The sequence below is a fragment of the Macadamia integrifolia genome, chromosome 8, assembly GCF_013358625.1.
Source record: "Macadamia integrifolia cultivar HAES 741 chromosome 8, SCU_Mint_v3, whole genome shotgun sequence".
In the NCBI taxonomy this organism is placed as follows: Eukaryota; Viridiplantae; Streptophyta; class Magnoliopsida; order Proteales; family Proteaceae; genus Macadamia; species Macadamia integrifolia.
The window spans coordinates 26,220,473-26,241,662 of record NC_056564.1 but is presented as its reverse complement, the minus strand read 5'-3'; the positions used below and the strand labels follow the sequence as shown (position 1 = coordinate 26,241,662).

Here is a 21,190-nt window from a genome sequence, read left to right as displayed (position 1 = left end):
TACGGAGAAATTTTGCAGAACTTTTTCTCGAGGTACTAGTTCCGTTTGGCAACAGTCTCCTACCCAAGAGAGGTCATCTAGCAAGCCACAGGCAAGTGCTACATCTATGGCTTCTTCACGACCTAGTCGGCCTATTCTCCACCTCGACATGTTTCTGAAATATCATCTTCACGGCCTACTCGCCCATATTCACCCCCTCGGCGTGGTTCAGATAAACCTTTTGATTCTTCAAAATTCACGGTTCGGTGCTACTCATGCCATGGATTTGGACATATCAGTACCCAATGTCCCAGCCGTTTGGTTGCTTTTATTGATAAGGATTCTCCTATACCATATATTCCCGAAGAGCAACTTGGTTCTGACACAGTCGATTTAAGAGAAGAGCGTGCAACAGGTGAAGTCAATGACACTCTCAGTGACGATGACCAACATCCTTTTTATGTCATTTGTCATGTGTTGACCACTCAAAAGGCCACTGAAAATGAAGATTGGCGCCGCAGTAGTATTTTTCAGACTCGTGTGAAGTACAATGATCAGTTGCTAACCTTGGTCATTGATGGAGGCAGTTGCACTAATGTTGTCTCTGAAGACGCTGTTCGTAAGCTGGGATTGAATACAGAACCACATCCTAATCCTTACAAGGTTGCTTGGGTGAACAAGACTAATCTCAAAATCACAGATAAGTGCTTGGTCACATATTCTATTGGTGGATTTAAGGATGCAGTCCAATGTGATGTCCTCCCTCTGAAGGTGTGCCATATCCTTCTTGGTCGACCTTGGTTGTTTGATAAGAAAGTACAACATTGTGGCTATGCCAATACCTATGCCTTCAAGCATGCCAACAAGACTAGTTTCATCCTGCATTCCAGTTAAGTTTCTAATTTCATGTTCCTATTTTTCTATATATTGGTTGTAATCGACTGAAGATTTAGAGAGTAATTTGATTATGAATGAACGTGTTAGTGTGATCCTCCTTTTCCCCCTCTCTACTCTGATTTCCCCTCCCTTCCCTAAGGGTTCTCCATCACCTGGTCAAAGCTGGGGTGTAATGGCCACAAAAACTCATCCAAATATGGTGAAAAATAGGTTCTTCTATGGGCAGTAACAGGCAGTAGAGAAAACCCTGACTGAACTAGGGTTTCAAGGGCTTGAATGGGAGAAACTGCAGAGCAGCAACACCTGGCCTCCGAAGGCCACCTAGACCTGGTCGAGTATCTCTTTTGGCCTGAATCAACCTTCAAGAGGTCTCCAGCAACTGGCCCTCAGATCTGTGAGATCTGAGAAATTGATCCCAGGCAAAACCCTGACTACTTGCTGAAACAATCCCTTCTCTTGGCTGTCTTCAAGTCTGCTTCGGTGGTGTTCTTCTGTCCTTCAATAGGCGGCAATAAACTCTCAAAACACTCTCTCACAACACAAACAAGAAGAAAGTACAAGGAAGAAGAGAAGGATGGAGTTGGGATAGATGTGGGTGGGATAATGGCTATCTCAGCCTGGGCCTCTCACCCACATCTATTTCAGCTGTTGATCATCCTATCTCAGGAATTGGAGCAACAGTGGCTGCAAATTATCAAACTATCGTTAATTCTAAAAGTGTTACAATGGTCTCTCTTAAATAGACTAGGCACAACCTAAAAAATTAGAAACAAACCAAATAGGAAACTAACATAATTGGAAACTAATGACTTTGGCAACTAACTATTGACTTGTATTCTTAAAAAGACACAAGGGATGATACTAGGGACTTCTAGAAGACTAACTTAACTTAGCCAACATGTAGTTTGACTGGTCAAACACACTGTTACGATTCCAGAATCCTGAGACCAAACCAAGGAAAGAAAGAAAAGAGATGAAAGAAAGAAGACTGAAGAGAGAAGAGAGGTGACATGTCACCTGCGCTAGTCAGACCTAATACATAATAGAAACTGATAGGACCAAAATACCCCTTACGCCTAAAACTTAACACTCCCCCTCAAGCTGGAGCATATGGATCACCTATGCTTAGCTTGGTACAACCATTGCGAAAACTATGTGCAAATAGAGACTTAGTAAACATGTCTGCCAACTGATCTAAGGAAGGAACAAAAGGAGTCTCGACTAACTTCTTCAGAACAACATCACGAACAAAGTGGCAGTCCACTTCAATGTGTTTGGTCCTCTCGTGGAAGACCAGGTTACTGGCAATGTACACAGCTGCTTGGTTGTCACAGTACATCTTCATAGGTTTAGTTACAGGAAACCCCAACTCCAAAAGTAACTACCGTAACCACATCAACTCAGCAGTGGTGTGAGCCATAGCTCTGTATTCTGCTTCAGCACTAGAACGGGCAATGGTAGTCTGCTTTTTACGTCGCCATGTAACCAGATTGTCTCCAACAAAAGTACAATAACCTGTAGTGGACCTACGATCATTAGCAGAGCCAGCCCAATCAGCATCGGAGTAGCCAATTAGATCTATATGCCGATTAGGGCAATATATCAGCCCTTTACCAGGAGCATCCTTTAGATACCGAAGAACACAAATAGCTGCATCCCAATGTGCTTTCTGAGGAGACTGCATGAAATGACTAAGGACTCCCACATCATAAGAAATGTCAGGTCGTGTGATCGTGAGATAAATCAATTTGTCAACTTGCCAATTAAACTCTGATACTAATGCATGTCTTGGAGAGGTTCACCATCACTAACACCAAATTTCTGGTGAGGGTCCATAGGGATATCTACAGGTCTGGATGCAAGCATACCAGTATCCTATAAAAGATCCAACACATACTTCCTTTGAGATAAATTGATCCCCTTATTGCATCTGACCACTTCAATGCCGAAAAAATAATGAAGTTGGCATAAGTCTTTGGTCTGAAAGTGTTGTTGCAAGTACTTCTTAACTTCAGAAATTCCTACCTCATCATTGCCAATGAGGATAATATCATCCTCATAAAGCACTAAGATAATCAATTTATTACCTCTGTGACGAACAAAGACAAAGTGATCAGAATAACATTGGGAAAACCTATAAGTTACCACAGTAGTACTAAATTTGTCAAGCCATGCTCGAGGGGACTGTTTAGGTCCATAGATAGCCTTGTGTAAATGACACACTCGGCCTCTATTCTCCCCCTAAGCAAAATACCCAGGAGGTTGCTCCATATACACTTCTTCCTATAAATCACCATATAAAAAAGCATTATTGATGTCCAACTGAAACAACGGCCAACATAGTTAACAACAAGAGAAATAAGAAGGCGAACAGAGTTCGACCTAGCAACAAGAGAGAATGTCTCAAAATAATCAACCCCATATGTCTGAGTATACCCCTTGGCAACCAGACGGGCCTTCAACCACTCAATAGAGCCATCAGAATGATACTTAATAATATAAACCCAACGACACTTCACCAAGTCCTTACCAAGAGGTAAATCTACTAGACTCCAAGTGACACGGTGCAAGAGAGCATCCATTTCTACATCCATGACAGTTTTCCATCTAGGGATACTCAAGGCATCAACATGAGATTTTGGTAATGGTATGAGTAGAAAGAGATGATGTAAGACCCTGGATAAGTGGTGGAAGATGAGACAAGGAAACAAATTTATCAATAGGATATACAGCCAGAGATTTTTTAGTGCAAGTGCATGTACCTTTACGATAAACAATTGGTAAGTCAATCGGGAGAGGAGGGATTGGAGCTTCACTAGAGGAGGGCAGCAGTGGAGGTAGCGAATTGGCTGGAGGAATAGTATCACCACTGGGCTTTTCAGGTTCCTTCCGACGCTGATAAACCTGTAGAGGAGGTGGGATGCTGGCACTAGGGGTATTCGTGAAAGGAATGAGTGTAGGGATAGGAGATGGAGCTCGAGAAGTCCACTTAGTCCAGGGCTGGGATGCCTGGGAAGGAAAGAAGGGTGTACCTTCAAAAAAGGACACATCAGCACTAACAAAGTTGCAGTGAGTGACTGGGTCATAGCACTTGTACCCTTTCTGAGTAAGGGAGTAACCCAAAAAGATGCATTTAGTGGACCTGGGAGATAACTTATCAAACAGAGCATGCAAGTTGTGAACAAAACAGACAACCAAAAACACGAGGAATCGAAAAACTGGAAAGTTAGGAAAAAGAATAGAAAAAGGAGATTGATCGGAAAGCAATGAAGATGGCATGCGATTAATTAAATGATAGACAGTTAAAATGCCATCACTCCAAAATGATTTCGGAATATGCATATGTAACATAATTGCCCGTGCTACCTCAAGGAGATGCCGATTTTTATGCTCAGCCACCCCATTTTGTTGAGGGGTATAAGAACAACTAGTTTGGTGTATCATCCCACGGGCAGCACAAAAATCAGAAATCTCATTTTGGACATATTCTAAAGCATTGTTAGAACGAAAGACCTTAATTAAAATGCCAAATTGAGTTTTTATTTCATTATAGAAACTTTGAAACACATAAAAATTGAAATCGATCCTTTAACAAGTACAACCATGTAAGACGAGAGTGGTCATCAACAAAAGTCACAAAATATCGAAACCCAAACTTATTGCTGACTCGACAAGGACCCCAAAATCTGAATGAACAAAGGAAAATAAAGACGGACTCCGAAGCACAGAGCAAGATGGGAAAGACACACGGTGATGCTTTCCTAACTCACACGCTTAACACTCTAACTTTGGTATAGACTTAAAACTAGGAAATAAAATTTGCTACCTAGATAAGGACAAATGACCTAAATGACAGTGCCATTGGAAAGGAGTCAGATCCCTAACGGCTATAGTAGCAGTGGATGTAGCAGATGTACCACAGTAGAGATAATATAAACCATCTTTTTCACACCCTCCACAAATCATCTTCTTCGTGTGAAGATCCTGAAAAACACAGTAAGAAGAGAAGAAAGTTACGGAGCAATTTAAGGACTTTGTTAACTAACTTACTGAGAGAAGACTTAATGGAAATTGGGGAACATGTAACACAGAGGACATGTTAAGTGAGGTTGTAGGTGAGATAGTACCATGACCTAAAACAAGGGTTGAAGGACCATTTGCAAGAACAATAGATGTAGATGTGGTACTAGGGGAAAAAGACTTAAACAGGGATGACTTAAACAGTCATATGAGCAGAGGCCCATGAGTCAATAATCCAGGGGATAGAAGTAATGGTAAGAAGGGCTGATGTACTTACTTGTGCCAAGGTAGCAGTGGATGTAGACACACCATTAGATGTATTAGAGGATGCCTCAAGAGTCTGCAACTGCCTTAGTAATTGATTGATATCATCACGTAGACAAGTAGAAGAATCTCCTGAAGAAGTCCTTGGTTTAGTATCATTAGGAGACACCAGGTCAGTACCATCATCTGACACTGCATGATTAGTTAATTGGACTGCCCACTCGGGTTTGCCATGCTTTGCCCAACAAGTCTCTACAATATGGTTGGGTTTCCCACAGTAAGAGCACTGGCGAGAAGAACGATCAGATTGCTGTCCACGATCAAAATGTTGTCCACTAGAACCCCGTCCACTAGACGAACGACCTCCCCCACGACCTCGACCATGCCCACGGTTAGCAAGAAAGGCTGAATTGTCTTTGGTGGACTGATTATGTTTGGCAGAAGATGTGATGCGCTGAAGGCGTGAGCAGGTATCATTTAATGTAGGGACGGTGTCACCAGCAAGTAAGTGACCCTTCACTGCCTTCAAGTCATTATTCAAGCAGCCAAGAACTTGGAAACAAAGAATTCATTACGCTGAGCTTTGAGCTTTTCAATATCTATAGTCAAGGGTTGGAAAACATTGAGTTCTTCAACCATTCCCCTAAAATCACTGTAGTATTTTGATAAAGACTTGTCGGATTGGCGAAGTTGGACCAGCTTCTCATAGATATCATAGATATGAATCATATTCTTCTCTTGGGAGTAGGTTTCCTTCAAATCATCCCTCACCCCTTTTGCAGTAGTGTGGAACATAATACTGGCAACGACATCTGGTTCCATACTATTCCACAACCAGATCAAAATTAATGCATTGTTCTTCATCCAGTTATTATATCCCTTATCAGACGACTGAAGAGGATCAAAAGTAGTATATTAAAGTTTGTCTTTAGCCATGAGGTAAACCTTCACAGATTGAGCCCAAAGGAGGTAGTTCGAACTCCCTTTGAGCTTGATAGAGGTAATCTGGACATTCACATTGTTCGAAGAAGATGTAATAGTTGTGGTAGTTTTGGTCTCAGCCATGAGGAACCAAGAAAGTAGAAAAGAAAGGATTGCAGATCTAATAGCCGGATGTAGAGACAAATAAACACCTGTATGCAGATCTATATAGTACCATAGAATGGGGGATTCTATTACAAAGAAATATTATCCATACCTGATCCCATCATAGTCATCACCGAAACAGTTACCAGAGCCATTGGTTAAAAATCGATGGGTATAAAAAACCCTACTAAAAATCGATTAGACCAAAACCCTGCTAAAAAAAAACCGATTAGGGTAGTAGTACCATATCACGATCCAAGTACAATCACTCCATGTGATTTAAGCCATAGTAAACGCAGCAATAGGTGGCTGCACACCAGAGAGGTTCAGCGGAAGAAGAAAGTCAGTAGAGAGGAATGTATAAACCCTAGATTTGATCATAGAGGCTCTGATAGCATGTTACGATTCCAGAATCCTGCGACCAAACCAAGGAAAGAAATAAAAGAGAAGAAAGAAAGAATGAAGAGAGAAGAGAGCTGAGATCACAGATCACAGATCACTTCCACAAGAGGGGAACTAACCTACGATCAAACTAGAATAGTCTGACGCAGGTTAGATCTCTGATATATATATAAATATATAAGACAGTTACAAAACTACCATTGTAACCTGTGGTAGTCAGACCTAATACATTACAAAACTACCATTGTAACCTGTGGTAGTCAGACCTAATACACAATAGAAACTGATAGGACCAAAATACCCCTTACGCCTAAAACTTAACACACACAAAAGAGAAAAACCCAACTGTATGGAGATCGTAGGATCATAGTTTTCAAGAAGGTAAGGCGATGGATGCGTTTGTGGGTCTTTCGGAGCGCCTTAGCGATAAGGCGGGCATAAAGCGTCACCTTATCGACTAAAGCATTCCTGTGTAATTTTTTTTATAAAACCAATCTATTTGGCTCAAATCCTAGTACTCATATGTTAAATAAATATTAAAGGTTCAAATTCATACCGATGTAAGATATTCATCAAGAAAACAAATCAATAAAGTGAATAAACTAAGCTCATCTTCATCAATCATCAATATTCAATCATCAATCATCAATCATCAATCATCATCATATAACATATAATATAAATATATAATTATGAAACAAAATTATAAATATAAAGAAAAGAAGACATAAAAAATACAAGTATTTATTATACTTACCTCTGTGATGCCAAAATGAGTGCCTAAGCCCTAAGGTCATCCACTATATTTCTACTCCTGTCAAAGAAGAATGAAGCTCACCGTTGCCGGAGCAAAATAGTCGCCTGGATCAGTGGTTCTTCCTTGTTCCTTGATTCCTTGATTCCTTCTCAAAGCCCTTTCTTAAAACCCTTGACAAAATCCAAACCTTGTATGTGAATCGTGTTTTTATTTTGTTTGTTTTGGTTATTTTTGGCGGAGTAAAGCTGATCCCACACATCTCAAGCGTTAACAAAACCATACACCTACCAATAAAAAATCTATATTTGGAATCTTCATCAAGTAATTTTAAAATGTGTTTAAAAAAAAAAAAAAACCATAAGGCGCCACTTCACATAAGGCGGAGCACTGCCTTACCATCTCTAGATCGCATCAGCGCCAAGGTCCTAGTAAGGCGACGCCTTAGCAGCGCCTTAAAAATTATGCGTAGGATACAATATGGAAGCTTCTGGGCAGCAGCTGCAACGGTGCAACCTAGATTGATGGCACCTTGAAGGACCTTCTAGAAGACCAAAATAGGAACTAAAATACTGCAATATTGTGTGGCATCTATGCTGGTTTGATGGCCTGCAGGATGCAGGAATGGACCAGCATAGGACACAATTGGGCCCATGGCTGGTTGGGCTGGCTTTGTTCCCTTCCTCCTCCTATAGTGTAGGCCAGCGGCCCAGCATGGGTGTCTACATCAGTGACCAGGATTTCCGAGAGAACAGCAGTCAATGTTAAGCTTGATCCAACCCAAGCTTGGCTTCATCCACTTGACTGAAATTATTTTGGAAGCCAGAGTGGGGGGGGGGGAATGAAATATCCGAGGACCGGGACAGCAATAAGTCATCCTCCAATTTCAACCTGCACTTCATCAGAGAAGTAGCATCTCTGATATCATGCATTATAGCCTCCATATTAATCTTCACTAGTCTACTTGGTCCATCAAATTTTCTTTTGTTTCTTTCAAACCAAATTTGAGTGGGACCGAGGATAAAACCAGCAATTCAAACATCTTAATCTAACATGAGATGCTCTCCTTATCCACCATACAATCAGCTCCTGAAAAGTAATGAGGTTTGGCCAAGGCATCTTGAAAATCTCAACAAAGTTTTTCCAAATCTTGAGAGAAACCGGATAGCCAAGGAAGAGATGATGGAAAGATTCTTCAACATGCAAACACAAAGTGCACCTTGAAGTTAGTCGAACATCCTTCTAGGGAACCAAATCGTCAGTTCAAACATTGAATGCAGCAATCTCCACCCAAAAATAGTGTTTAGGTTGGTGACATGGGCTTTGGTTCCTTCTTCAGGATTCCCTCCTTGGCTGACTTCACTGTGAAGGATCCAGTATCAGACGGTTTCCATACTCCTGATCTGAAATATGTTGAGATGGAGTTAATGCACCTGCCGCTGAATTGAAGATGTTCTGCAAAATAGGAGATGAAACTGGGGGGAAAAGACCATTGAAAGTTAACAATGAAATCTGAAACAGTGCATTTGAATTTTGCAAAGAAAGCTGGATTTGAGGGAATCTTCTCAGCTATAAGCACTTCGTCCAGCCACTTATTGTGCCAAAAACTGATTGAAGTTCCATCTCCAATAATCCATGATTCATTTGATGACATGAAATCCCAAACCTTTTTTATATTTGGCCAAATGGAAGAAGAAACATGAGTCTTCTTTAAGAACCCATCTCCTTTGAGATATTTAGCTCTCATGAAAGACCCGAAAGGAGACGGATCAGATTTGAGATACTCCAACATAGCTTACAGAGAAAAGCAAAATTCACATCACAAAGCCTTCGAATCCCCACTCCTCCATGGTTTGGATTGCAAACCAAATTCCATCTGACTGTAACACCTTTCGACTGCTCAGGATCCCCAGTCCAAATGAAATTTCTCATCCACCCTTTTCATCACATTAATTTGAGACGTTCGCCACCAATAGATAGAGAAATTATGTATTGGGATGCTGGAAATGACCGATTTCACCAACTGGATCCTTCCCGGTTGAGATATCAACCTTCCCTTCCAACCTGACATCCTTGCCCTAAATTTTTCCATTAGAGGAAGGATATTCTCCTTTTTCACTCTACCATGGAAGATATCCACCCCAAGTATCGATTAAGGAATTGACTCTCCGTAAACCAAGACTCCTTTAATTGAAGCTTCCTTGCATTAGAAATTTTCCCAAAAAACATTTTGCACTACTCCATATTAGTTTCCTTCCCAGAACACATTTGGTAATGTGACAAAAATCGTTTCAGATTTCTCATATATTTGGTGTCACCATTCAAAAAATGTTAATACATCATTTGCATATAACAAATGAGATAGAATCATCTTGGAATGTGCTGAGGTACTTTGTTTTGCTGATTTCTTGTTTCTTGCGGTGACTTTAGTAGTGGCAGAATTTTCTTAGATTGTGTTGATTTACTGTATTTTTCTGATTCCTGTTTCTTTAGGTGACTTATGTTGGCACCTATCTTGTAGGAAGCTGATTTAACAAATATTCGAAATGCTAAGTTTAAAGAGGAGTTGCAAGATCGTGAAGCTTCTCTTTTACGAGCAAGAGTTGAAGCCTCTCTTGCAGATGGTATTTCATGGGGAATGGCTGATGATGCAATTGAAGAGATTGAGGTTTGGCATTTGTGAGACTTTTCCATATGTGCTTTCTAGGCTATACTTATTTTCAATGAAGTGCTACAAGCAATGTACATCCTTTGATTCTTCGATTGTGCTCCAATTTGGACATTGGTTTTTTTGCTAGAATGTTGGAAGGCTGCTTCTTTTTTTTGTTTTCATATAAAAAAAAACCTTGTGGGGATGAGTTAAAAAGGAAGGCTGGTGCATTATTTGGTTATTGTTTTAGTGTCAATCTCCATTAGTCTTCTGGAAATCAGAAAAATTATTGAACTGAATTTATTTATTTTTCGTTAGGTGGATGCAGAGTCTATCCTGTTATTCATTCATGGATTTCTTCACTTCCAAAATTTCTATTTCCTTATAAGGTGAAATTAGACGTAGGTTTCTGTATTCATTTACTTTTCCCACTAACTAATTGATTTCAAATTTCTAGGAGGATGCTGAAGAAGTTACTTGGCAAACCTACAAAGGCCAGCTTACTGAGAAGCAGGAGAAGACACGTAACAAAATCATTAAAAGATCAGAGAAGGCAAGTGACTGCTCATTTTTAGGACTTTCTTTATGGACATGTAGTTATCTTATTGTAGTTACTTTATTTCTACACAAGGATGCCTAACAGAGTCAGTTCGAAACTTTGCTGCTTCTTCCCACCCCCCCCCCTCCTAGTTGGTTATGCTCAATTTGAGTCTTTCCTGTCTTACTACTGAAACTAATCATGCTGCTTTGGATTTTGTTTATTCTTAATTTTGTCGTTTGAATATCCAGTCTTACTACTGACACCATTAGTCATGCCGCTTCAGTCTTTGTTTATCTTTTATTTTATAATTTTTTTCACCTTTTTTTTTTTCTTTCTCTGGCGTCAATATATGCCATGAAAAGTCTGGTCAATGCCTTCTTGATAGGTATGAAGTTCTAAAGATGTTGAATATTGGAAAACGATTCTTACCTTCTAAGGAAACTTTGATGTGTGTCCGGGTTCCAAAATTGGAATAGGATCGCTTAAGGGCCCACACAAATATTAGTTGATTCAATTGCAAGACATGATGATAGATTGGTAAATAAAACAAATTCTCAAATAGAGTGGCAGAACTGTAAATAGGAAGAATCTTGAAGGATTGATGAAGAAGTAAAAGAAAAGGATATGGAAGGGATTTTTCCAGGGGTAAATTAGGAAGGTACAAAAGATAAGGGTAACTTGTAAATATAGACAACTTTGGGTTTTAATTGAAGAGCCCTTTCTTCTACTCCTACCCATGACAGAACCCAACCTCAACCATAAACCGGAATCACTGCCAGCAAGATATTTTCGTCAATAGGATTCCAAACCACTCGAAATTTCAGGGAAGGATTCCTAAGCTTCAGACCTGTTGAATCTATTTGACAAGCAATTAGGATATCACCCAGAAAAATAGTATTTAATGCCTGAAACTGCTGTTGGTGGCAGGATATAAACCAGACTTGATTTCGGGTTTGAAAACCCATGTGAGGAGGAGGACTGAGGCCAACTACTTTGGGCTTGGGGTCTCCCTAGAGTGGTAAACTAACCCTAGAAATCCCAGGTCAGATTGGTGCCCCACTTGAAAGTTTGGAACAATTCTTTACCGCCAGTTACAGGTAAAGGAAACAGAATAGTAAAGAAGGGGCCTGCTGTTGGCGCCAGTTACAGGTAAAGGAAACAGAACGGTAAAGAAGGGAAAGGAGAAGGGGGAAGAAGAAGTGAGAGAGAAATAGAGAATCACAGGGGTGGGGGAAGGAGAAGGTCACAAGACAATTGTGAAGTATCTATCCAGCACAATCAACAACTCATTCAATTCATTCTTCAAAAACCTACCCAATTACTTGGGTTTCAAGCCTATTTATAAGAAAACCAAACTAAAATTTCCTAATTAAAGTCCAAAACTGAAAAAGAAAGAAAATCTCCTAATATCTCCTAAAACCTGACTAATAAAATTTGACACAAAGTCCTACTGGTTAATCACCTTCCTCTGCCTCATCCCCAAGAAAGATGGTGCCATCTCCATGCCTGACTTTAGACCCATCTCCCTTTGCAATCTTCTACTTTGGCCAATACGATTCAGTTCGTCACTAATTCATTCGTCAAAGCAAATCAATTAGCCTTCATCTCTGCTAGAAGTATGCTGATAACATCATTCTCTGCCACGAGATTGTTCGAGGTTTTGACCGAAAGTCCCATTCTCTTGTTGCTCTTCTCAAAATTGATATCCATAAAGCCTTCGACTCCATTCATTGGGATTTTATTTCTAGAGTCCTCCACTTCCCCCCTTCTTTTGTTTACTAGATCCACTCTTGCATCTCCACCCCCTCCTCTGTTTTAGTGAATGGTAGTCTCGCTGGTTATTTCCCCTCCTCTGTGGGTATCAAGCAAAGATGCCCCCTTTCCCCGTTCCTCTTCTCCCTTGCCCTGGAGGTGCTCTCCCTATCCATTCAATCTTCCACTGGTCTACATCTCATCTCTCCTATCCCTAAATGCAAATCGCTCAGCTCACTCACCTAGCCTTCGCGGATGATCTCATGATCTTCTCCAAGGGTGATCACTCCTCCATTTCTCCCTTCGCCTTTTTGAGTCTCTTTCTGGTCTCCATATCAATCTCCTCAAATCTAGCCTTTTCCCTTGTGGTTTCCCCTCCCCACTAGCCAAGCCAAGCTCCTCCAGCTTACGAGCTTCTCCCTTAGTTCCCTCCCCATTAAATGTCTTGGTTTGCCTCTCATCACCTCTAGGCTCTCCGCTCATCACTGCATTCCTTTGCTTGATCAAATTAGAAAGAGGTTGTAGTTGTGGAAAGTAAAGCTTCTTTCCTACACTGGCCATCTAGTTCTTATTAGATCAATTCTCCAATCCTTGTATTTTTACTGGTCTGGTGTCTTCTCTCTCCCTTCTGCCACCTCCAAATCTATTGACACCCTCCTCTATTCTTTCCTCTAAAAAGGTGTCGACTCCTCCTATTTCCTCAGGCCTATCTCTTGGGCTAAAATTTGTCTCCCCAAATCTAAGGGTGGTCTCGGCTTTTGAAGAATCTCTGATGTTAATTCTGCTTCCATCTTCAAGCTCATTTGGAAGATCGTCACTAAGCATAAAAGTATATAGGTTTCCTGGGTTTATTCCTGTCCTCTTAAATAGGACTCCCTGTGGACGACCTCCACGTTCTTTGATTCCTCTTGGATCTGGTGCAATTTTCTTAACTCCAAATCTTTGGCCTTTTCAACTATCTCCTATTCCATTGTCAATGGATCCTCGACCTCTCTCTGGCTAGACTCCTAGCATCCCTTCGTATTCTCCTTATCTGATTACTCCCTGAGTGATCTATTCTTCTAGTATTCCTTGATCTACCGCTATTGATTCCATCAGTTCCTCTAGCAATTGGTCCTCTCTTCCTCCCCTCCTCCCTCGCTGATCTCCGATCTTCCCTTCTCCCATCCCCCCGGGTCACTGTGGAAGAGATGATAAGATCACTTGGCTCCCTTCCCCTACGAGAATTTCACTTCTAGTTTTACTTGGAACCATTCCTACATCGTAGGGCCAACTATGCCCTGGTGCAACATCATATGGTTTAAAGGCCATATCCTTGACCATAGCTTTACGGGCTGGCGCACTATCTCCAATTGCCTTCCCACACAGTTTTTCCTCATCTCCAGGCACATCCCAGTCTCCTTCTCCTATTGCCTTTGCTGGAATGGCATTAAAGATATTAACCACATTTTTTTCTCTTGCCCATTTTCCTCTTCTATTTGGGAAAAAAGTCCTTAAATCTTGTTGGCCCTCCAGCCATATACCCTCTCCCTTGGGCAGAGAATGGAGTTGGGTTGATATGACGTTTGGTGGATCCTCCATTGGTGACACTGTAGGCAAGCTTGCCTTCTACGCAATCATTAACCACCTTTGGGTGGAGCGAATGCTCTGTAGATGGACTTCCAATTCCTGTTCTTCTGATAAGATTTAGATAGCCATCTACTTCGATGTGAGCTCAAAGCTTGGCTGCTTTTGTCATCGCTCTGTAACTAACACCCTAAGGAACAGGCTTGTTGTTGTCTCTTGGGGTCTCCCCCCCTCCCTAGGCCATTTTGATGTATTGCCCCCATTCTCTTGGTTCTTCTTGTATGGCCCTATGCCTGATTTTCTTTTGGTTGGCTTTGCCTTGTCTCTCCCACCGCCTCTTTTCCCCCCTTGTATATTCTTCCCTCCTTGGTAATGAATTTATTTATCAAAAAAAAAAAAAGATACAAAGTAAAACTCAAATCGCAAATTCCTACTTAGCCTAATAACTACCAAAATAGAAAGGTTACATGGATTCCCCAAAATAAAATCAAATCCTAAAATATCCTATTGAACCCAAAAAATCTAACTGGACCTGGTTAGTCTCGGTCAAGATTTCCAAAAGGGATGATGCAAATTTGTACCCATAGACCGATCCAAACCCATCTGGGTATTCAGACAGAGTTGAACTAGATCCAATTTGGGACTTTAACTAATACGATATTTTAGGATTTTATTTCTATTTTCATGCTAGTCTTTTATTTTGGTAGCTTAAGTAGAAAATAGTATTAGGATTTAGTTTCCAATCAAGTTGAGTTTCCACATTAGAGTAGGTTTCCTTTCATATTAGATTTCTTTTACTATTTATCTCATGTAACCGATTGAGTAATTAGACATTGAATGATGAATTGAGTTTGAATGTTCGAGAGCCTGAGGGCTGTGTATGTGATTCTTCTTCCCTCCCCTCCTTTGTGCGATTCCTCCCTCTCCCCTGCAACTCTAAGTCCCATCTCAGGGATTTCTTCCCCACCCCTACCGGCCCTCCATCAAGGGTCAACCCGGTTCAGCCATAATTCTGCATCAAACTTCCTCACAATTTGCACTGAAGAAAAAGACGAGGAACTTTTTCATAGTGCATTGGTTCTCTCGAGATTAGATCTTTCATCCTAATAGAGTTTACAACCAAGGTTTTAAGTACCCTTCTGTATTTGATACGTATCGTATCTTTAAGGTACTGATACGATAGCCAAATTTTTTTCGGTATTAGTACACGTAAGAAACATCATCCTTCATTTGTAATCAATTGGATGCACTTGTCTTGTCATATTTTTTTCTTCTTTTTATATATGATATATATTACAAAGAACAACAACCGCAATCTCAGCCTTAATCCCAACATATGATATATTTTATAGATTACTTATTTAAAAAAATGTATGCTTCAAAACTGTATTTTCTAAGTATCTCCATATGTTTCTTGACCATTTCCATACGTATCTACTATCTTACTTCTCCTAAAATCACCTTTCCAATATGATACTCGATACATATACTTTAAACTTCGGTTACAACATTCATTCCTCTTTCATAAGTTTATTTGTTTAATTATGTTGGAATATTTCTTGTCAATGGATAGTCAGATATCAGATCATAATGATTATCTCATGCTTTTCTTATAAAATTTGCTCCATATGTTACATTTACTAATGCTGCTTTTTTTTTTGGGCTAAAGATTGCTAATATGAGGAAAGAAATAGATGCTATTAGAGCAAAGGACATCGCTCAAGGTGGGTTAACGCAAGGCCAACAGACTCAAATTGCTCGGAATGAACAAAGAATGTCACAGGTCAACCCTCTACATGAAAAGTTTCATCATGCATCTTTATTTGTAAAGTTTGATTTTGATGGGAACGAGCTAATTTGTATATATATTGAATAGATTATGGAAGAGCTTGAGAACTTGGAAGAGACCCTGAATGAAAGTATCCAAGAAAGTATTGGTGCGCGTGTTGGAAAAATAGTTCATGGTAAGAAGAAAGAAGATGCAGAGGATGAAGAAGAAGCTCCTAGGTAAGTCACCTTGGTAGTTCTCTGCTAGGGTAATGTTTATTTTCGTTCCTATGGAAATGTAAGCATGATCAGGCCTGGCACATAGCAGTCTTATTTTCTCACCACCATGTTTGAATGGTCAAATGGCTGTTCTGACACTTGGCTATGTTGGGTATGCATTCCCATTCTAAGAATACACATTTTCATTCTCAAATCGTAGAATGCATTCTTAACAACGAATGAGAACATTGTTTAAATTCTCAAAACGCAGAATGCATTCTTAACTGAGAATAAGAACATTATTTGGATACGTGATGTAGATGCACATTATGGAAGGAAATATGAGAGGAAAAAGGGTCCAGCCTTAGTCCACCTGAGTGGCTAGGGTCCAGCTAAGAAGCTAGCCGAACCCCTACTTAGTCCACCTGAGTGGATAAGTACAAATAAAGGCCATTTGGGCCCATCGTCTAGGGGAATAATTAGTAGTTGTTTTTAATTAATTAGTGGGCCATTGAGCCCATCAAGTTGAGTAGGTGGTATGTCGAGTCCAAATTGTCTTAGGACTGTATTTGTTTTCCACATAGGTTTATTATTCCTAGTCCAATTTTGAATTCCTAGTTGTAGTAGGAGTGTCTACTCCTATTGGGAAACTAGCTCCTAGTATTAGTTTGATTACTATTCTGCGCTCTATAAATAGAGGAGCCTATGTACTCATAGTTTTAGAATTGAATAAAGAAAAGTTGCAGATAATTGTTTTAGAACGACTGAGATAGTTGTGGGTGAGAAGCCCAGACAGCCACTCCTCCCCCACTCTCTTGTGTTTTGCATCTTTAATTCCTACAGTCGATCACCTTTATTGCCTGTTTATTGCTGCTATTGAAGCTCCAACGGAACTGCCCAGAAGTTATAGAAGACAGAATTGATCAGCCCAGATTTCTAGATTTTTGAAGACTGTGATCTCCTGTGGTTCTTCAATCTGAAATCTGATTGGAGGAGGATTGTTAGGAGTTGTTCTAGGATATTAGAGGACCGATCGATCATCTTCTTGAAGCTGTCCAGGTCATTCAGCTGCTGGTTCTGCAGAATCTGCTCCTCCTAGGTCAGAATTCAAGAAAGTCAATAACTCCACAACCCCTGGTCAGAATCATCTCATCTTACTAGGTTTTTGTTGCCACAACAGGGGCTACCTTCGATCCAAATTGCGGCCCCATTGGAGTTGTTTTGTGTCAGCTGGCCCTCTCTCCTTGAGCCCCAATCGCAGGTTTATCTTACTTCTGGATCTGTTTTCTGGGTGTGATCAGCTACTGTTTTGGGGTTCTGTTTACTGCTGTACCTGCTGGGTATTTACTGCATCTTCTCCTTGGGTTTTATTATCTTATAATTGTGTATCTTGTTGGAGGGGTTATTTTGTGTTTGGGGTTATAAACTGCGGAGTTAGTTACTTGTAATCTACTCCTGCATTAATACGTGTGTGGTTAAAATGCACTCTTGATTTCAAAATGTTCAGGCATTTCATCGAACACCTAATGGGAAAAATCTAGTTGTTCTTCACCTCTTAAATCGAACCTAGCTGAGGTGCTCTAGCCAGCCTAAACCAGTAATGGGCACTGGTTTGGCATATGGCAGCTTAGTTGGCACTTCAAAACCTGAGCCAACCCATCACATATGAACAAAAAAGATTCGGGTGAACACCCCCTAGATCTATCAATCGAATAGGGCATTTGGAAGATGGTCAAACCGTGTGGTTATGGGTCTTTTTACGAATTGCGACCCAAAATGTACTTGTCAAAATGTCAGTTCTGCATTCCTGCTTAGATGATGATTAAACTACCAGGAGTCAAAGTGAAGGGGAATCAGGGTGTATAAACCCTTAGTCGGATATCCTCCAGCTTTAGTGCAAGAGACTTTTGGTTTTAGATGAGATAGTTCAATGGGGGAAGCAAGAACATTCGGAACAGAAGAAGCCAAGGTTTCTGTGCCTTCATAGATTCAGAACGAGTGATGAGATCATGAAGAAACAGGTCTACAAGTGGCCGAAATCGGTTCTGGAGAAGATTGGTCTTGTCTTCATTGATGGGCCTTTTGATGCAGATCTGAAGGTCTGCAGCATGAGAACCAAGAGAGGCCAAGCTTAGGCCTGGCATATTGTGTTTAATTCTTTTCTGTTCTGTTTTTAAGTTAGTTTCTTTTAGGTTAATGCTGTGTTTGGTATGCATTCTTGGAATACATTCTGTACAGAGAACACATTCTGAGATGTCAAAACTGTTGTTTGTTTTACATTCCCGTTCTCAAATTCAGGAATGGGTTCAAGAACGAGGCCCATTCTGGAATGCAAGTTTTTGCCATTCTGCGTTCCGATTTTGGTCTCGACTCTGGTATTCTTTCCTGCTCTCCTTTTGACAAGGGTCACTGTGTAGATATTTGAAGGGTAAGCGACAGGAAAGAGATCATATGACCTTGCGCCATGAACGGAAAAATCACCATGGTTTCTTCCTTATGCCCCATTCTGCTGCTACTACTACAAAGAAAGGGTGTCCGGTCATCTGTAATGTTTCCATTTCTCCTAATCTCTTTCTCCCTTCCCACAAAGCCGCCTGGTATAGAGCCAATGACTTCGATCTGTTATTCATGGACGAAGCGATCATCGTCATACAGATCGGAAACTAGGACACCCAATCTTTCCGATTTGGAATGGAAATATCACCATGGTTTCTTCCTTCGATCTGTTGTTTTTATTTATTTTCCCCCTGTTTCTCTCCATGTTGAGCTCTTACGATATGAACTGCATCTTTCTGTCCTTGCATAAACTCAATGTCGTTGATTGATTAGAGGAGCTTCCTCTTCATTTGATGATGAGGGCTATCTTGAGCGAAACTAGAGAAAGATGTTTGGGATTGTAATGTGAAGAATTGGTTTCGGTGTCTCTCATGTTTGGTTTGTTGAGATCAAGGATCAAGTTGTCCCTTGTATGTTTTTTTCCTTACTTTTGACTATTATTATGCCCATGAGTTGTTCGATGAAATGTTGACAAGGAATACGAGCATTTTAAATTAAGAATGCATTTGGCAGAATAAGGTATTCAAACAATGTTCTCATTCTCGGTTAAGAATGCCTTTTAGAGTACAAGAATGGGAATGCCTACCTATCACAGCCTAAGTTTTTTTTGGTTCGGTCCAATTGAACCGATGGCTTCAGTTTAAGTCATGGTCTAATGTTGGTTCATTTTAAGTCTTCTATTTTCTTTGCTTTTGAGTTGAGTCCACATCATACATAAAGTCGATATAGGCTGGTTAGACTTTAAGTTTGATTGTGCTTTGTTGAGAGAAGTCACTCCAAGCCAGCTCCATCTCAAGCTATCTTTTCCTTGTTAATAAAGAAAACTGTGAGGCACTTTAATAGCCCACGATTTTTATGAACAAAGAAGCTGCTGCTCCCCTTCACCATTGATGAAGAACCTTGTGTTCGATCAAGGCTGGTTGGTGTTTGATCCATCCAACCAACCACCTTGCAGTGTGAAGCTTAGGTGTTTTTCTTTTGTCATTTTTCTTCTTCCTCCATTAACCAAGTAAGTGGCTAAGTGCTTCTCTGAATTTTCTGCAATTCTTATTCCGGTTCGGGATTCATATATGTAAGGGGTTTTTGACATGAATTACGGTTGAGAAAACCTGGCCACTAGATTATTCTAATCTTTTGCTAGGTTGTTATAAAACCTAAAAGGAAGGACTCGATCAGAAATTCTCCTTGATGTGACATGCAGATCTGGAGTTATTTCATTATTCCACTTCTGCCCTTTATATCCAGATTCTGAATTTCTGCACTTCTGAATATTGTATTGATTTGATTACTCTGTTGGTCTATTGTTACTAAAATCTAATTGCTAATATCAGATTTGATTGGGTGTTATAGTTCTGGTCTCTGTTAAACAACCTAAACTTTGATTTTACTGATATGCCCCTGTCCTAGTGCCACTAGGATTGAGTCATAACTTCTGATCCAGCCCTTGGATTGAGTTAAGAATTTCAGCAAATGTTCTATGGTTCTACCCCTTAACTGCTGAACTCAACCTGAGTTTGTCTTATCTAACCACCTGATTTTGAGTTATTATAATTCTTCCTAATCTGGTTTATATTCTCTGGAAATTTGATTCTGTTTGGTACTGTTTTGATCATTCAATTACAGTATTACATTACCTTTCCCTGCGGAGGGTAAATTGGACATCGAAGGAATATTTGATCCTCCTTAGCTGAAAATTCCAGCGGGAAAGTGTTCAACGAGGAAGCTGTACCTATGGTCTATGGATCCCGTACGGTGGAAAAAAGAGGGAGGTGAGGGAGGGAGGAGAGAGAGTTTTTTTTTTTTTTTTTGTATCATACAACAGAGGACTGTATTTGTAGTTTAACTAGCATGTGATTTGTTTGGAGGGGAATTTCATATTGTCCTAAATGATTTCTACTTAACTAGCATGTGACTTGTTTGGAGGAGAATTTCAGATCATGTTGCAGTAGTTTTATAACTCAAAACTAATAATAATAGCAAGTTATGAGTATTTTCATTGTCGACCCCTACATAAATGCCAATTTTTGTGCATTCTCCAGTGATGAGGATGAGTTCTATGATCGGACAAAGCAGAAGCCTGCCATCCAAACGAGTGGTGACCACCAGTCGATTGAGACAGCTGAGACTCTTCTTGATAAGAAGGAGGCTATCACTAAAGAAATGGAAAAAAAGAGAGAGTTTCTTTCGAATGAAAACAGTAGAACTGGACCAGAGACTGAAGGTGGAGCTGAGGGAAGTGATCCCCTTGATGCTTACATGACTGGGCTTTCATCTCAACTTGGTGAGTAATTTCTTTAAGCCTTGGATTTCATAAAACATTTTATCATTTGATATTTCTTTTTTTATTTTAGACAAATGTTAGATGAACCTGGGGCTAGTTAAACATTTATCAGGGTTTCCCATCCTGTAGTTTCTCTTATCATTATTTTTCTTGGTCAGTGTATGAACATTATAGCAATAGTCATGGGAAGGGATTAATGCAGGTTCTAGCTTAGTGGATTTCAAGTTCAGAATCGAGGAAAAGGGATATTTGCACACACTATAGGAATGGCATGCTTTTGTATTCAATCCGCAATCTGAATGTGGACTTATAACTGCATGTATTTTGGATAAACATAGTAATTTGTGTGAGGATTTCACATGCCTGTATATACGGATTCATGTGAATGTTTTTCAAAATTCCTTCACTTCTGGTTTTTATTTTTATTTATTTATTATTGTTATATATTTTTTTTTT

General features: G+C 40.1%; 2 protein-coding genes across 2 annotated transcripts in view; one reads left to right on the top strand and one right to left on the bottom strand.

The window, feature by feature from the left end:
• Nucleotides 1–4,157, bottom strand: part of LOC122086370 — a 5,682-nt gene extending 1,525 nt beyond the window's left edge. The window contains exon 1 of the mRNA XM_042655143.1: nucleotides 1,029–4,157. Within this exon, the coding sequence (XP_042511077.1) occupies nucleotides 3,018–4,046 (1,029 nt within the window). The 5' untranslated portion in view covers nucleotides 4,047–4,157 and the 3' untranslated portion in view covers nucleotides 1,029–3,017. The remainder of the gene's footprint in view (nucleotides 1–1,028) is intronic.
• The window catches only part of LOC122086369 (kanadaptin), a 53,883-nt gene that overhangs the window by 30,932 nt on the left and 1,761 nt on the right, over nucleotides 1–21,190 (top strand). Inside the window, exons 6-10 of the mRNA XM_042655142.1 lie at nucleotides 9,924–10,070; nucleotides 10,510–10,605; nucleotides 15,581–15,694; nucleotides 15,788–15,918; nucleotides 20,493–20,734. Of these exons, the coding sequence (XP_042511076.1) occupies nucleotides 9,924–10,070; nucleotides 10,510–10,605; nucleotides 15,581–15,694; nucleotides 15,788–15,918; nucleotides 20,493–20,734 (730 nt within the window). The remainder of the gene's footprint in view (nucleotides 1–9,923; nucleotides 10,071–10,509; nucleotides 10,606–15,580; nucleotides 15,695–15,787; nucleotides 15,919–20,492; nucleotides 20,735–21,190) is intronic.